Here is a 15,876-nt window from a genome sequence, read left to right as displayed (position 1 = left end):
TCCCCCTCATAATCAGGCCCTGTGCACCAAGCAGACAAACCAAACAGATTTCTTCTTCCTCTCCCTGCCGGCCTCAAGGTTCCTGGGCGCCAGGCTGATTACTCCCTCCCTTGCTGGCCTTGAAGGTCCCAGGCACATGAGGCCATGGCGATGGCCCTGTCGCAGAGCATGGAAGTGTAACAGCGCACAGAGCACTCTCTATAAAGCCAAGTAGTGACAAGTCCTAAGGGGGGGACTCAGACTGGAGCTGCTGCTGGACAGCAAGAGCCGGGACCTGCTGGTGGCCTGGGATGCTTCCACCATCCTCTGCTTCCTCTCAGGATTAAGGGAGTGACTCATAATCTTTTATATGAATTTTGAGTCTAGATGATGATTATTATATTGATAGAGCAAACCATGTATCAAAGATCTGACCTGATCAGCAGAGGGTCCAGATTATTAGAAATTTTAAATTCAGTTGTATTATAAATTCTGTATAACGCTACTTATCCTGTTAGGAAAATAAAGCTTTAATTGTAACTATGATTTAGGGCCATCATCATTCTGCCAAGGATCCCTAAAAGAACCTGTCTGTCCCCTCAGTGTCCGGTGACAAGTTATCCCTGTCTCCAGAATATCTATTTACAAATGCAGAGAAAATGGTTTTAAAAATTTGACTAAAATCTCTGAGGATTTCAGAGGTATGCTCCAACCACCAACACACGTCGGGTCCAACCACGAGCCATTTCGATGCAGCAAGCAAGTGTTCTTCAGCTCCAGGCTAATTCTTCCTCTAAGCACAGCTCCCGCTGGACTGAGGTAGAACCCCCACAGACCCTTCAGGTCTACCATTCCAGCAACCTCCATTACCGCACCACTGATACCCACAGTGGAAAAAGAAATCAAATACTGACAGGGTGACAGACTGCGGGAGGAAAAAGGGGACTGAAGAGAACCAGAAAAGTAGTTGTGCACAAAGGAGAAACAGGAAGAGAGAGGCAGCACAAACTTAAGAACTGACCAGGGAAACCATGTATATACTGGGAGAGGGCATCGGCAGGTTGGTGGGAAACAAACCACGCAGGACAGAGGGAAGACAGACTGAAGAGCTAAATGAGGCAGAGGGCAGTAAAAAAAAGACCTGATGAAAAACTGCGTAGGGGAGATCTAGTTGAAATAGCTGGGGAGGCAATGGAAGCATATCCTGAACAGGAAGCTTTCCTGCTGTGATTAGGAAAGGTGGCTCATTTTGGACAAGGAGCACCAGGAGGAAGGGAGTGCCTAAGAGAGGCATTAGAACTGAGCATAGAAGAGGGAGAGGTTCTAGCTCAGGCAGAAAACTTTAAGGCACTAAGTATTACAAAAAAAACAGGTTGCAAAATCTAGACCTGGGTGAGGGAATGGAACAGGACAAGGAGGAAAAGCCAAGCAGTGGAAAGGTGACCAACATTAAAGAAGAGCTGATGAAAAAAAGGGAAGGAGCCTTGTGCTCAATGGAAGACATTTTCTTCCTCCAGCACTGATCCTCCATAAAGGGTGACAACATCCTTCAGTACCTCATGAAGCAAAGATCTGCATGAGGAACCTAAAATTTACAACTCTATTAATGAATTACACTGGTGCAAATAATGCCATTTCAGGTGATTTTTTTTTTTTCAACTTCGCTGAAAACAGTATTTATGAAGTTAGATGCTTCCTTTTAAGACATCAATAAAGTCAGGAAGGCAAGCTCTTAAAACTTAGGTAGCATCAGAATGAAGGTTGCCTACAGCAACTCAAGTGCAATAGGACTATGAAAAATGTGCATTAAGCATCTTGCTCACTTATTCACTATTCCTCAGTATTACTTCCCCAAGTCTCCTTCATTAAAACTGGAGCCATATTTATGCAACTTGCAATTAGAAACATAGATAGAACATTTGTTCTCTTCACTGCCATTTGCAACAAAACCCAGCTAAGAAACAGTTAGGGAACTGTTTTAATTACTTTCAAAAATCACTAGGATCCTGAATCAGCATCCTATTTAGAACATTCTCTTACAGAGCTCCTGAGCAGAGAAACAGAAGGCTAAATTAAAAGAACAAAATACTGGAATAAATCCCTGGAGTATTGATTAATCATTTTCCCAGACTGGTACACTACGGTCTATCACCATCTGTGCATGGAGCCCTTCAGCCCCCTCCTACCAGCACCTGCTGTAAAGCAAAAATCTCACCCTGTAGAGCATTACCTCTAAAACCTCTCTTTTTTCCCCCCATCCTCTTCTCACACCCAAATCATGGCAAAGTTAAAGAAAAATCCTGCTCCAAGAAAGTGATTTGGAGAGTAACTCAATCTTAAGGAAAAAAAACAAAACAAATTATATTTTTCCAGCTCACAGACAGGCTCCCCAAGGCATGAGTTTCACAACAGCTTCCTACTCAACCCCAGCCAGAGGGAGAGTGTGCAGCCCTGCAGTCCGGGGGTGCAGAGAGCAGCAGCCCTGGTGAGGAGCAGCCCCCAGACCCGCCGAGCCCCAGGGCTGCCTGCCAGGAGCCAGCAGCTCCAACATGGCAGGCAGGCAGGCACCAAAGTGGGCTTATCAATTCCATCAAGAGTTTTAACAGGATTCCCACAGAGCATTTTAACTGATTCACATCAGCAATTTTTGACAAAATCTGTTCCCCATGAGAAAATTTCCAATCTACTCCGAAATATGCATCCTTATGACTGTAATCAAGTAAATTGAACAAAGTTTGCATTTTATTGAAACGAAGAATGCTTAATATTATTTCAAACACATTTTGTCCATGTTCATCCATTATCTTTTGATCCCTCTGTTCTGTAACTAAGAGAATCTAAATGTTTCACAACAATTTACCACCTAAAAATCCATGGTACTGAATTAGGGGATCTGTTTTCAAATTGTAATTGATAAGGGTTTTCTTTTTAAGGTACTTATATACCTAAGATTTGTAGATCAGAAGAGGTTTAGATTTTTATAATACTTTGAAAGTTGATTCAGCAAACAATTTTCAACAGCAAAGAGCACGAAAGAGTATGGGCTAAACAATACTGAAGAATAGCACAGAAGCTGCCAATACAGACTGCAAGATGTGCTCAGTGCATAAGAGAAAGTAATTTACTTGTGCATTTTGAATCGGGCAAGTAGTGATTCAGGAAAACATCAAAACACATGCTCAACTTTGCAAATGTGAAGTCCCAAGGAAACAAATGAAAATTATTCCAGATTCCAAAAATTCTCAAAGCAGAGTCTTACTACCTAAACAGATTAAGCAGAACTATAGCACTCAATTTCCTCATTTCTTTTACTCATGTAAACTATTTCTATGGACAGCAAGTATTCATAACAACATTGCTGATATATATTTAGTACTGCAGCCACAAACATTTAAGCAATGCATAATAAATGATTTATTTCTGTAAATCAGGTCATTCCTGATTCAGTAGGAAATTCAGGGCTACATCCCTAAATAACTCTTACATCACTTTTCTAACATCAGAGCAGAAACCGGCATAGTCTCAGTAAGTTAAAAATGCTTCCTTACACCAGTGCAGTTTCCAATATTTTATGGAAATAAAGAGATGGACGAGACTGACAAGCACTTCAAAATCAATGTAAAGGTATTCTCTGAAAGTGGAGGCTGGACAGCTCTGAATATCTCACACTATACTTCTCAAAACTAGTTAGCTGGTTCCATTTTTTCCTCAGCCTAGCACTGCCGTTCAGCTCACTTTAGCCAAGTGTTATGTATGTATATGTGTAACCTATCTTAGAGCTTCAGAAAAATTCTAAACAGTTAAAATGAGTACTGGGTGCAACAATGAGAATATTCCATGTAGTACAGATTTTGAAATATCACTTCAAGGTACTTAACATATACACCTTATCTCAACACATACACCTTAAAAGATCACACACACACCCCCCCCCCCCCCAATACCCAGATGACTAAATAAATGCCAGCAACATGCTCACAGAATACAACGTGTTGGGAGAGAAATAAGCTAAGCTTTCTTTTTGCCACATAACTAGTTTTGCCCTCCCACGTGTTAGGTTTTCTGGTAAAAATCTGAATATGAGACCCACATTTAGTTTCTCATCTTAGGTATGAAGGGCCACTTTTTACAGCACTAACAGATAAAATTAACCTCCTCCTGGCAAAAAGCATCCTCACTGGACCTCACATCCTCTAGAAGACAAATAACACTGCTTTCAGACACACCTGTTCTGGATTTCAGTGACATGATGCTCCAACCAGCTTCCAGGAGAAAGCAGCATTTCAGAATATACATTCTTAATGGAGCATGGTAGTAAGACAAATGGGACACAACTTCATGGCACTAAATCTTGTTTCCAAGGGAAGTTGAACAGAATTTACTCATTTTACAAAGCTGTTACCATTCCACCAAATGCATCCCATTAAACTTGCAAAGATATCCCTTACCAGCACCCACTTGCACCTCCAATGCAATTAAGGGGTACTCATTTGTAGAACACAATGGACTGATTTATGTCAACACAAAAACATTTGCTCAAGAGTATACCATCACTAAACTACACCGGACCAAACCTGATGTGCCTAATCAACAGCCTCCACACCATCAATTTTTCAAGCCTTTGAGGGACAGCACCCAAACTGATCAGAAGAGCACTGGTCATTTGTAAGGTTATAGTAGACAGTGAGATCACCACCTTAAAATTTCAGTTAGGGTGAATACCAGTGCCAGAAGTTGTGAAGGCTGACAGTGATCTGCTAATGAAAACAAAATATAAGTTGGAAAATACAGCTTTAGGCTTCAGACTTGAGAGAAATACTCATCTGGAAAAATATCCATAGCCACTATATGGGAATCAAAACCCAAGACCTTCAGGTTTCTGTTCAAGTGATGAAAAAGTCTGCTGGCTGCTCTCCAAACCAAACCCCAAACGCATTAGAAATTTAAGTTACAAAATAGTTTAAATAAATCTTTCTAACAGGTCAGACCCAGAGTCTACCTGTGCAGTATCCTGTCTCAGATGATCACACTCCAAATGCTTTAAAGGCAGGGGGGCAAGAAACTGTACCGCAAAAGGGCTAGAATCCACCTCCCTCTCTAAACTGTTGCAATTGGTATCCTATAAACAAAAGGATACTTTTGTCTCCAGGTGGTAAACACATTCTCTACAAACATTAAAGGTTTGGTTGGTTAGTTTGTTTAAACAATACAAGAAGCCATGAATTTAAGTATGACTTCCTAGACATGGAATTAAAACATTTCTTCCAATTATTTTCAGATTTGTGACTTGCATTCCATTTCGTCAAGTGCCTAGTGCATCATGAGGTAAAGGAAACACACTCCAAACAATATTTTCCTCTATCATTCATTACTTTCTACAGACAGACTTTCCATCTCTTAAGAAATCGCTAAGCTCTCCTTACTCGAGGAATACACTTAAAAAGGAGTGATCAATGTTGCACAAGGCATTCCAGATGACAAGCCATCGATTTTATAATGGCAAGTTTTCAATATTGTTTGAGTTTGCAATCTAAGACTGTGTGTCAATAAAATTCGATCAAATTATTCGCCTTTCAACACATACTATTTTTAATTTATCCAACATGGAGTTTATCCCGCATGGTGGGTTAAACCCAGTAGGCAGCTAAGCATCACTCAGCTGCTTGCTCACTCTGCCCTCAGTGGGATGGAGGAAGAGAACTGGAAGGACAAAAGCAAGAAAACTCCTAGACCGAGATAAAGACAATTTAATAAGTGAAGAAAAAAAAGAAGGGAAAAAAAATTTCCTAGTGATGCAGAAGCAATCACTCATCACCAGCTGACTGATGCCCAGCCAGCCCCTGAGCAACAGCAACTTTGGAAAAACTCCCCTCCGTCTCATTGCAGAGGATGATGCTATATGGCACAGAATATCCCTTTGGTCAGCTGGGGTCAGCTGTTCCCACTGTGCCCCCTCCTCAGCCTACTTGCTGGGAGAAACGGTGGGAAACAGGGCAGGCCTTGACCCTGTGCAAGCACTGCTCAGCAACAGCGAACGCACTGCTGTGCTATCAGCATGGTTTCGGTCACCAGTCTAAAACACAGCACTTCATGGGCTGCTGTGAAAAAAATTAACTCCACTCAAGCCATACTCTGGTACAGTCTGGTGCAGCACTGCTGCACACCTTCCTTTACTCAACACCTCCCAAAGACACGTTCTTCAGGCTTTCCTAGATGTGAAGGACTTGCTGATGGCACCTGTAAAGTCTATTTCATTGTGCAACTCTGGTGATGTAGTAAAATTTTGTTTGCCTACTGACAGCCTAAAAGAGGTCTTCCATGGTTAAATTTCTTCCCAATGGAAAGTGGTAATTTAGTCTCTAATCTGATTTTGCCTTTCGGCAATATGATCAGTAGGCCAACAGTTCTCCACGACAATCTAAGTATTTTTAAAAAGATTAAAAAACATATCAAGTAAAGTTCACTTGAAAGTAAGTTACCATTTACTTCATTCTACTAGTCTATTCATATGATGCGTAAAATTCCAAAACAGATACATTCAGCAAGCAAGCACAGGCCACACATAAATTCCATCTCTGCTGCATGTTTGAGACTACATGAGATTTTTTAATTGTTTTTGATTAGAAAAATGTAATTGTGTTAAACCAGGTGTGTAACTAAAAGCAAGAAACTAGTTTATTCAGCTGCCTGAACATCCCTTCCCTGAATTTTCCTTATACTTGAGAGGTGAAACTGGTAGGACAGCTTGAATGCCTATAGAAATACAGTGCTTACTACTTGGTAAGCTTCAGGCACAAACTCACAGCATAAACTCCAGAAAGTAAGATGCAAATCTGAAGTCAAAAGAAATGCATCAAGCACCAGATTCAAAAACAGAACGTTTGAAGGAGCCCAGTTGTGCATGCATGATAAATTAATTTATGCTAAGAATTTAAGTAGGGTAAAAATATCTGATTCTTCCAGTCTTCACAACTGCAGAGACCACATGATTGCTTGTCTAATTAAAAGGCAGATGTACTAATTAACCAAGGTGTGACAAGAGTGAGAAACCTGAAATAAGAGTTGTCCCCATGCACAGCATTCACAATCCTGTTTAGTTTCTGCAAGTCTTAAAAATACAAATTCTCCCTTTGAAAAGCTGTCTCACATTTGCATTGAGAACTTTCATGAATTTTCTAATACATATATACCTATGACACTTACATGAAGCATACTGATACATAATAAAGTGGAAAAGAACTTTACTGGCCCAAATTTATGCTGAGGTTTTCGTGGGGTTTTTTGCTGTTGTTGTTGTTGTGGGGTTTTTTTGTTTGTTTTTATACAAATCACCTCTAACTATTCTCAAACTTAAAAAAAGCAAAACAAAGAACAACCAAAACACACACAATCTTCTACAGTTGAACACAGAAGAAAGGAAAACTTTTTTTTAACCAAAGTATTACTTTTGGTTTAGAAGCTGCCATAGGAAGTTTTTAGACCTCATGATGGTTGAACACACAAGATGATTTGATTCTATCCAGAATCTGCAGACAGCTTAAGTACTTGGAGGCTACTAAGCTTTCCCAAAGCATGAACAGCATCCTCTACTCCTTCTTTCACCCACCCTCTTTTTTTCCTCTGAGCTCCACTGTCACTACTCAGACCACTATGGACAGAAATGAAATTCAAAACTACCAAATCCACTCCTTGTGCATGCTCAGAACAGCACTGGAGCTGCTAGAAGACCCCCTATAACTCACTGGGCAGAGAAGCAGAGACTCCTCACCACTCTTACAAGAACTCCACCAGGATGGTCAGAGGACATAAAGCAAACATCTCCTCCGGAAGCTAGCACTGTGCAGCAGACAGCAACAGGTTACATACAGATTAAGAGCAAGAACCATCACCACCTGATGGCTTTTAACTGCCCATCATTTCTTACACCTAAACACCATTTTTTTCTAACTTCCCATGCCCCAGCATACCATGATTCAGGACTGCTCATTTGCTTTTGGACTGTTTCTTCCCACACTGTTAAGTACTTGGCTGGAAGAGATTTCCTGGGTAATCAAAATCATTCTTGGCTGCTAATATAAGCAAGTTATATGATCTTGTCCATAAAGTACTTGAGTTAGAAGCCCCTCCACTCCATTCTCTTCTTTCCTACTCAACTTCACTACATCAGAAACCTCCTAATATTGTTCCTAAATTATGACTAGTTTTAGCCATTTGTTGTTGTACCAGGCCTTGTATTAAATGGCTTTTCTCAGAAACCTTTATTTCATCCACTATAGAGAGTTAGCATCTGGCAGATTTAAAGGCCAACACAGAATATGATTACTCACACCACATAATCATACCCATGGAATTCCTTACCACAAAACACAAACTTTTTGTATCCATACCATGGACTTAAGGGAGATTGGATGGAGGGTCACCACATATAAAACACTTAAACTCATAAAATTCCTGAATGACAAAGAGCTCAAATTTGTAAGACAACTCGGGGAAAATATCATACATGCCTACATCATTCTTGTACTCTTTCACTACGACAGAGATACACTCCAGATACATCCACAAAATATTTATTCCACCCAAGGACTTGGAACACTTTCCTGCAAGGGACCAGACATGAGTGATGTGCCACAGGAAACATGTCTAAAAAGTCTTACTAATGTCAAGGTCTACAGTAACCAAGCAATCTAATAGGTGAAATTCCTAAAGAATTTTAACTGTGTTGTCAACTTTTACAAAGGAAGGCAAAAATTGCAGAAGTCCTTGCAATCATGAATGAGGATTTTTTTCCTTATCCTAAGCCTACCAGTTTAAAATTGGCAGTCCCAAAGACATGCAAAAAGATACTTTACCCAGGTGCCCAAAAAATAACATACCCCCAAACCCTCAAAGAATAAAAAAAAAAAATTAAAAAAACCCACACAACTAGAAGCAATCCCCAAAAATGCTTAAATCTTGTCCTATATGCAAATACTATATTCCTGTAATCTTTACATTCACAGAAAGCTGTTTAATGCTTATTGCCTGGAACAACTCTTCAGTTCATTTTAAACTTTTTCACTGTCTTCTGCCTCTTACACTAAAACTGAAGTTATCCTATTGAGATCTTTAATGACTTCTTCCCATACCCCTGGATCAGTTGTTAATCCTCATTCTCCTTGAACTACTACCCCTCCCCAACAACCAGCTGCATGTCTCCTTCCGTTCATTTATATGAGTATCTTCTGTTTCTTTTCTCTCTCTGCTTGCACCTTCAATCATATAATCATGTAATTTGGAAAAAAAAAAAGTAATCCTAATCCACAACACAATTATCTAAGGATCCCACAAGGCTGTGTTCTCTTCTGGCTCCACGCCTTCTCTCAGAAATCTCACTGGTAAATGTAAACTATGCTTTCGTGCTGACAACACACTACCATCCACTTCCCATTCAAAACTATCTCCCTTCCAACAAAACCAAATCTCAGCATCCAACAATCTCTCAGACTTCTAGCAGTCAGCTCAAGGTCAGAGCTCCCACTGCCCTCTCCCATCCAAAAGCTCTCCTTTAATTAGCAGTTTTGTTACTATCCACCCCACAGTCATTTAGATCCCTAACCCAAACAAGCTTTAAACTTATTTTTCCCTACACTCTCCTCACCCACAGTTTGGGTAAGCCTTGTCCATTTGTTCTGCAAAATAACTGACAATCTCAGACTTCTACCATCTTGCACTTCTATTATTTCAACATCCTTCTCTGGCCTAGAACAAAACAAAAAAACCCACACAGACTCATCCTGGTCACATCTACACAGAATATTTTTCCAAAGGACATTTAACTTGCCAGTTGAACAAGGAAGTATACATATTTCAGATATTTATCTCTCTGCATTATGGGGATAAAATTGATTTTGCTTTCAAAAAAGTTAGCTTCTAACCCTGCTGTATCACCAGCTGAATCAAGATGCTAACTTCGACTGTTAATTCAGCAGCAGCAGTAGGCTGCATCACGTACTGGCTAAGTTTTCAAGGAAGCACCGTGACACCTTTTCCTACATTAGGAAAAGCTTTCCATCCAACACTCTGCTTTATCATGACACGTATAAAGAAACATGACATTAGCTACACTACCTATGCATCACGTACACTGATCAACTTGGTCTTACTTCTTTATACTGAGGAAACATCAGTTTCTTCATGTTTTATTTCTAACTGGAGCCAGTTCAAACAGATATATTTCCCTGATCCTACACACAAACAATATTACTAATAAACAAAAAATGTAGACAACTCTCAAGCAACAAGGCAATTGCTAATCAAAAAAGTAAGCATCTCGTGCCCCCCCCCCCCCCTCCCATTTCCTGCATTTTTAACAGCTCTGAACAAGTAGAAGGCTGTTGTAGTACTTGGGAGTGCTTCAGAGTATGATCAAAGATAAATGAGGAGGTTGGTTCTCTATTACCAATTTAATTCCAGCCGCTTTAAATGAAGTCAGTTTAAGAAGTCTCATTGCATTTCCAGATAAACAAAGACTCCCTAGTATCTGCCAAGATTTCTCTCCTCCTGAAGGGGGTCTGTGGTTGGATGTAGAGACTGAAAATATTATTGTGATATTAAAAAAAGATTTCTGTCAGAAGTAGATATTAACTGAAAGCAGTTCAGGTTGGGGTGGGGGAAAGCTTGTTGCAACACTGCAACTTTAAGAACATCTCTCTTCTCCCAGTTACACGCTTGGTTGTAGGACACATTTTAGCCTTACTTTAACAGACATGGAATGGGGACTTGGGCAGGGGGAGGCCCCTAATGGCAGATACCATGTATTTTCATGAGGAATCTCCTTCCTACTTCAGCCCACCACATCTGAAGCTAGCCTGTATACCTGAAAACCCCAAACTACCATCATAGCTACATAAGCAAATGGCTCAGTTAATGGGCCCAAGTAAGAAACAACAGGTCTGGTTTTGAAGCCAGAGGTTTATGAAGGAAGACTAAGATGTGCAACACTTTATCCATTGAGAGAAGGAAGGAAGTGTACTACATCAAGTGCAAGTAAGCTCAGCATTCACTGGAAACTGCTGGGTGGTGCCCTGTCGTCTGACTATTTGCAGTTAAAACTGCACTGTAAGCTGCAATTCCTTCTGAAGTGGATTTTCTTCTGGAATTCCCTTAGTTTTCAACAGACTATATGTAGGATCAATAAATATTGAAAACAGAGTAACTAAATTAAGAGTTGCCATACAAGAAATTCTTGACTTAGTAACATGAGCACTGTTTCAAGTTTCAGAGAAACGAACTTCAGCTCCAAGACCAAGAACCCCAATTAGTTTCTCTAAGCACCATTTCCCAGATCTAAAATAAAGATAATATACTAGGTCTATTTAAAAAAAAAGTTCAATTTAGTAATGTAACTAGATCCAAGCAATGTATAAAACTGAAATAAAAAGAAATCATCTTTCTCCTTGAGCCAAAGCCTAACCATTAATTTGCAGTATCTGCTGACCATACCTGAGTATATATTTCCAATCGTACCTGAGTATGTATTTCCAATTGTTTATTTAGAATAACAATTTAAACCAAAAATAGGTCTCTCCTAGCAGAACTGCAGATTCCACCTTACTACACATATGAAGCCGAATCCTGTCAACCTGAGCTTCCAGCCAATGATCCTATATGTGTAGCTCATACCTCCCTGCATCTGCAGGCATCTGTTCCTTGATGTAAGTGCATCTACAGACACACTTATACCAGATTTGAGACTAAAGGGACTTACACCTTCCCTCCACCACTACCCTGTCTCCTGCTCTTTTGTTGGTACCACCTTTTTACCACAGCACAAGACTACAAATTTTCCTGAAACTCTACTCTTAGTGTCCCACATTTACCAAGCTGGAAACAAGCTGCACGGCTAAACTGGTAAGGCACATGGTGATTAGACTTCAGTAGAGAGATGCGAGTCAGAAGCAAGAGCCTCTCCCTGACTACACCCAAATTAAGCCACATGTGTCTCCCCTACCCAGAAAAGATCTAGATTCAGTGCTGGAAAAACCTCAAAGCTTAAGGATAAAACTGAGACAAAATACTAGTCCAGGAAAACAGTCTCACACATTTTTCAGCACACCAAGCTCATCTGTTACTTTTATTTAAGAACTTAAAGATGCACTGGTTGAAGACATCCTGTTTTACTTTGATTAGAATTAACAAGCAACATGCACAAAACCACAGTCAGTTGAGGCAAGACTGTACCGGCCCAAAATTGTATCACCTTGTTCACACTGAAATTCAGTTGGCTTTTTTTCCTAGCTTATAATCAGATCTGTATATTCAGAAATAACTTAAACTTGGTGAAATACACACATTTGAACATAAAAAAAAAACACATTCTTGCCTGTATATAAAATGATTCTTTCAAAAGCCAAACAGAGCTCAGACTTGAGAAAAGCTTTACCACACCTCTAATATAAGGATTGAGGAAGAGATGAAAAAGAGGAGAGGGAAAGGAGCAGAAGAGGCATACTGCAGGTGAGAAGAGTGGAGATATACTATGTGGCTTAAAGAAGAGGATGAGGTAACAGATAGGAGAGACACAAAAGGAAACACACAGAATACACTGTGACCCATTGCAGGAAAGAAACAAAAACAATTTGTGGGACAGCCCCACACAGGGGCTGAGGCTACAATAGCCAGACAGGGTGAGACAGAAGACATGAAGAAGAAACGAGAGTCTCTCCACGTATCACAACAAGGGTTGTAGTATGTACCCAGCCATACCTCACAGGCAGACAACAAAATCACCTTGCTTAACACTGTACATCTGCACAGTGTAACAGTTTACATTAAACCCCCATCCTCTAGGTTGAAAACCAAATACTACTTTGAATTTTTAGCAGTATCTTTAACAATTAAGCAATACTAAAAAAAAAAAAAATTCAGGTGAAAACTGCCCTTTAATTTATTGTTCCCATTACAAGTCTTATGATCTTTTCTGTTCAGTGGGGCAGGGAGAGGGATGGATGGAAGGAAAGCAGCAGGGGAAGGGAGAGGACATACTCCCAATGCCCAGCACTACTCAGTTTGTTTTCTTCTCTTTGCCAACTGCTCAGTTTCCACAGGCAGCCAGTCCCGTGACAGCCAATACCTGACTGACTGCTACAAAAAGCACTGATTCCACATGGACAGTGGGTGTGCTATCCATTCATTTTCCACCTCCTGCAGAACCACAGCTCCCCTTGTAAGTGAGGAGTATGCACTGCCTTGCAAAACAGAGCCTGGACCATAGCTTGTCAGTAATTTCATGTATCACGGTTTGCAGTGTATTAGTCTAAAGCACATATCAAGGCTCTTCAGTTAGCAGCTCTTAACCAATAAAAAAATCCTGCCTACAGCAGACAATTAAACAGCCAGCAGAAAGTCAGCTCTTCTTCCATGACTCCAGGAATCACTGTAACATTGTCAGAACTGATAAACACTAGTTTTTGAGCAGTTTGCAGGCAATACTTCTTGCCTCTCCTAATAGCCAGTTCTCTACACAGGGCCTGGTAGCATCAAGGTCCCAACGTGAAACACTCACCACAGTGAGTGGGGAGGAAAATAAAAAAAAAACCACAACAAGCGATTCTGCACAGCCCTACTTAGCTGCAGGAGGCTGGTACTGGCTCTAAAGCATCCACTGCTGCTAGTAACTTTGACAACATGGAAAACACCTACTTTCCCCAATCTTGCCCTGTTAAACTAATCAATAATTTTGTATAATACAAGAAATAGAGCTTCCTGCCCCCTCCTAACCACTGTAAAATGGTAGATTATTATTTATCCAAGAAAGCTGATTTGAGAAAAGTATTTCTTGAGGTACCTTCATTGTTACAAAACTCCTGAAAGTTTTGTGTTCTGTATTACTGCTATCATGGACATCTTTGTGTTAATTGTGTAGAAAACATTCAACACATCAAAACAACTGAGTGCAGCAGAGCACAAAGAGTGATCGTGCCACCTCTTTGACCTTCACACAGATATTTTTTCGGCTCTGAAATTAACTTTTGCATACAGAGAGAGAGAGATACAGGAAACATTGAGGTTACAAGTGTGTGATTAGAAACTGACTCACCACAGTCCTTTGCTTGTTGGGCAGGAAGACTCTAACAATAGGCTTCTGTGGAGACTTAGGGTTATTCCGTGACATATCAGCAGGGTTTTGATAAACTGAAAGGGATGAAGGTGCTACAGAGAGGCTAGAGGAGGAAGATGATGCAACTGTATCTGTTGAAGCTGAACTGGAGACAGAGAAATCCGTGCCGTTCCCCATGGATTCCAGTAACTGCTGTTCTCTCTGCTGTAGAGCATCTAGTTTGCTGGTGTACTCTTCATAGGCCTGTGAAGGAAGAGCAGCTGTTTTAATGATGTAGTAGCCTCAGACAAAAACCAGAAATCTAAATTCAGAATGAACATGAAATAAAACACCTTCTAAGCGATTTCAAATTTCCCAGGAGTGGGAACAAAATGGTCTAGTCAAATTTTTCAGTAGGACATGAAGAAGAAATGGCTTTCAAGTTACTATGTTAAACCTTCTGAACCAACAACTAAGTTTTTAATAAATAGGTAAGTGAATAAAAGAAACAGTAAGTCACAGTTTCAAAGCACCTGCACTAAATAGTCTAATTCAAAACTACTTTATAGAAGACAGCAATCTTTAACAAATGTTGTCAGCTGCACTGCCAAATTACTGTCCACAGCTAAATTTATCATTCTGTTGGAATGACAGTTAAGTACATCTAATGCAATAATTAAGAGAAAGCCAAAATCTGCTTTTTACCATTTCTACCTGACAACTCACCTAACTCATTGTTCACCATCCTTCACCTCTGGCACTATCCTTTCATAACAGATAGTACAAAAAAAACTTGATTGCAGTTTGAACACAACTAAGTTTACCTTGTTACAAAGTTATCCATAAATATGAAAAAGTGATAATTCGAAAGAATTTAACATCTGTATGAGATTAATGTGATTTTTTACCAAATTTATGTAAAACCTGATTACACACTGACCAAGTTTCTTACACAAAACATTAAATTTGCCCACTAAGTTTTTATAAAATGTAGCTAAGTTAAACATTACTGCTAAGCTCTATAATACAAATACATAATCAGTATGTATTTTTGTTTATAGTTTGTTTCCACCATTGTCTTTGTAACAAGAAAGTTTTGATCTGTGTCCAAGTATCAGAATTATTTTTTCAGCAATATAAATTAGTTCAGAGCATCTCCAAAAACCTGAATCCACTAGGGAATGTGTATTTCATGCTACATAAGCACGTCAATGTCAACCTAGGACATGTTAGACCTTTACAGACAAGAAGAAACAAAGATCTTACAAACCTAACATCTAAGCAGCTGGGAACAGAATTTTCTACTTAGCTCTGCAGCAAGACCAAGATCTATGCCAACCTGCATAAATTTTCAATGCCACAAAGGGTATGTATGTCAGGGAAAGATAGTCTTTTGTTGTGTTTTGGTTTGTTTGGTTTTTTTTAAATTTGCTTTCCTCAAGTTTTCTGTGCACAATATGTTGCTAACTGAAGTTATAGGAGAATTGAACTGACCCAAAAGTCTATAAGGGTCTACATGTGGGGAAAAAAAAAAATCAAATCTTAAAAGTTCAGAGAAAAAATAACCAGTATTCAGTACTGCTGCCAGAAATACTACATTTTACTATGAATTTATTTCTCGGGGTTTTATGTGCAGGTTCACCTAACCCAGGTTGAGTCAACAGTGGTTGGTCCCTCCCTTTTTATGAAGGTTTAGCATCCCCCAGCATGGACTGATGTTCAAAGTTTGTGTCATCACCCCACAGTGTTAACAAAGAGAATGATAATTTGACAGTGAGGACTAAGAAAAAGCATTTTAAAAAATGGTGGTGAACATC

At 39.8% G+C, this 15,876-nt stretch overlaps 1 protein-coding gene across 2 annotated transcripts in view; it reads right to left on the bottom strand.

Annotated features, from left to right (window-relative positions):
- BRAF (B-Raf proto-oncogene, serine/threonine kinase) overlaps window positions 1–15,876 on the bottom strand; it is an 88,367-nt gene that overhangs the window by 45,634 nt on the left and 26,857 nt on the right. For both annotated transcript variants that reach the window (XM_074871799.1, XM_074871800.1), the window contains exon 3: window positions 14,060–14,323. In XM_074871799.1, coding sequence (XP_074727900.1) covers window positions 14,060–14,323 — 264 coding nt within the window. The remainder of the gene's footprint in view (window positions 1–14,059; window positions 14,324–15,876) is intronic.

The sequence above is a fragment of the Strix uralensis genome, chromosome 5 (assembly GCF_047716275.1).
Source record: "Strix uralensis isolate ZFMK-TIS-50842 chromosome 5, bStrUra1, whole genome shotgun sequence".
Lineage (NCBI taxonomy): Eukaryota > Metazoa > Chordata > Aves > Strigiformes > Strigidae > Strix > Strix uralensis.
The sequence above is the reverse complement of the archived record's forward strand: the minus strand, read 5'-3'. Positions and strand labels throughout refer to the sequence as shown.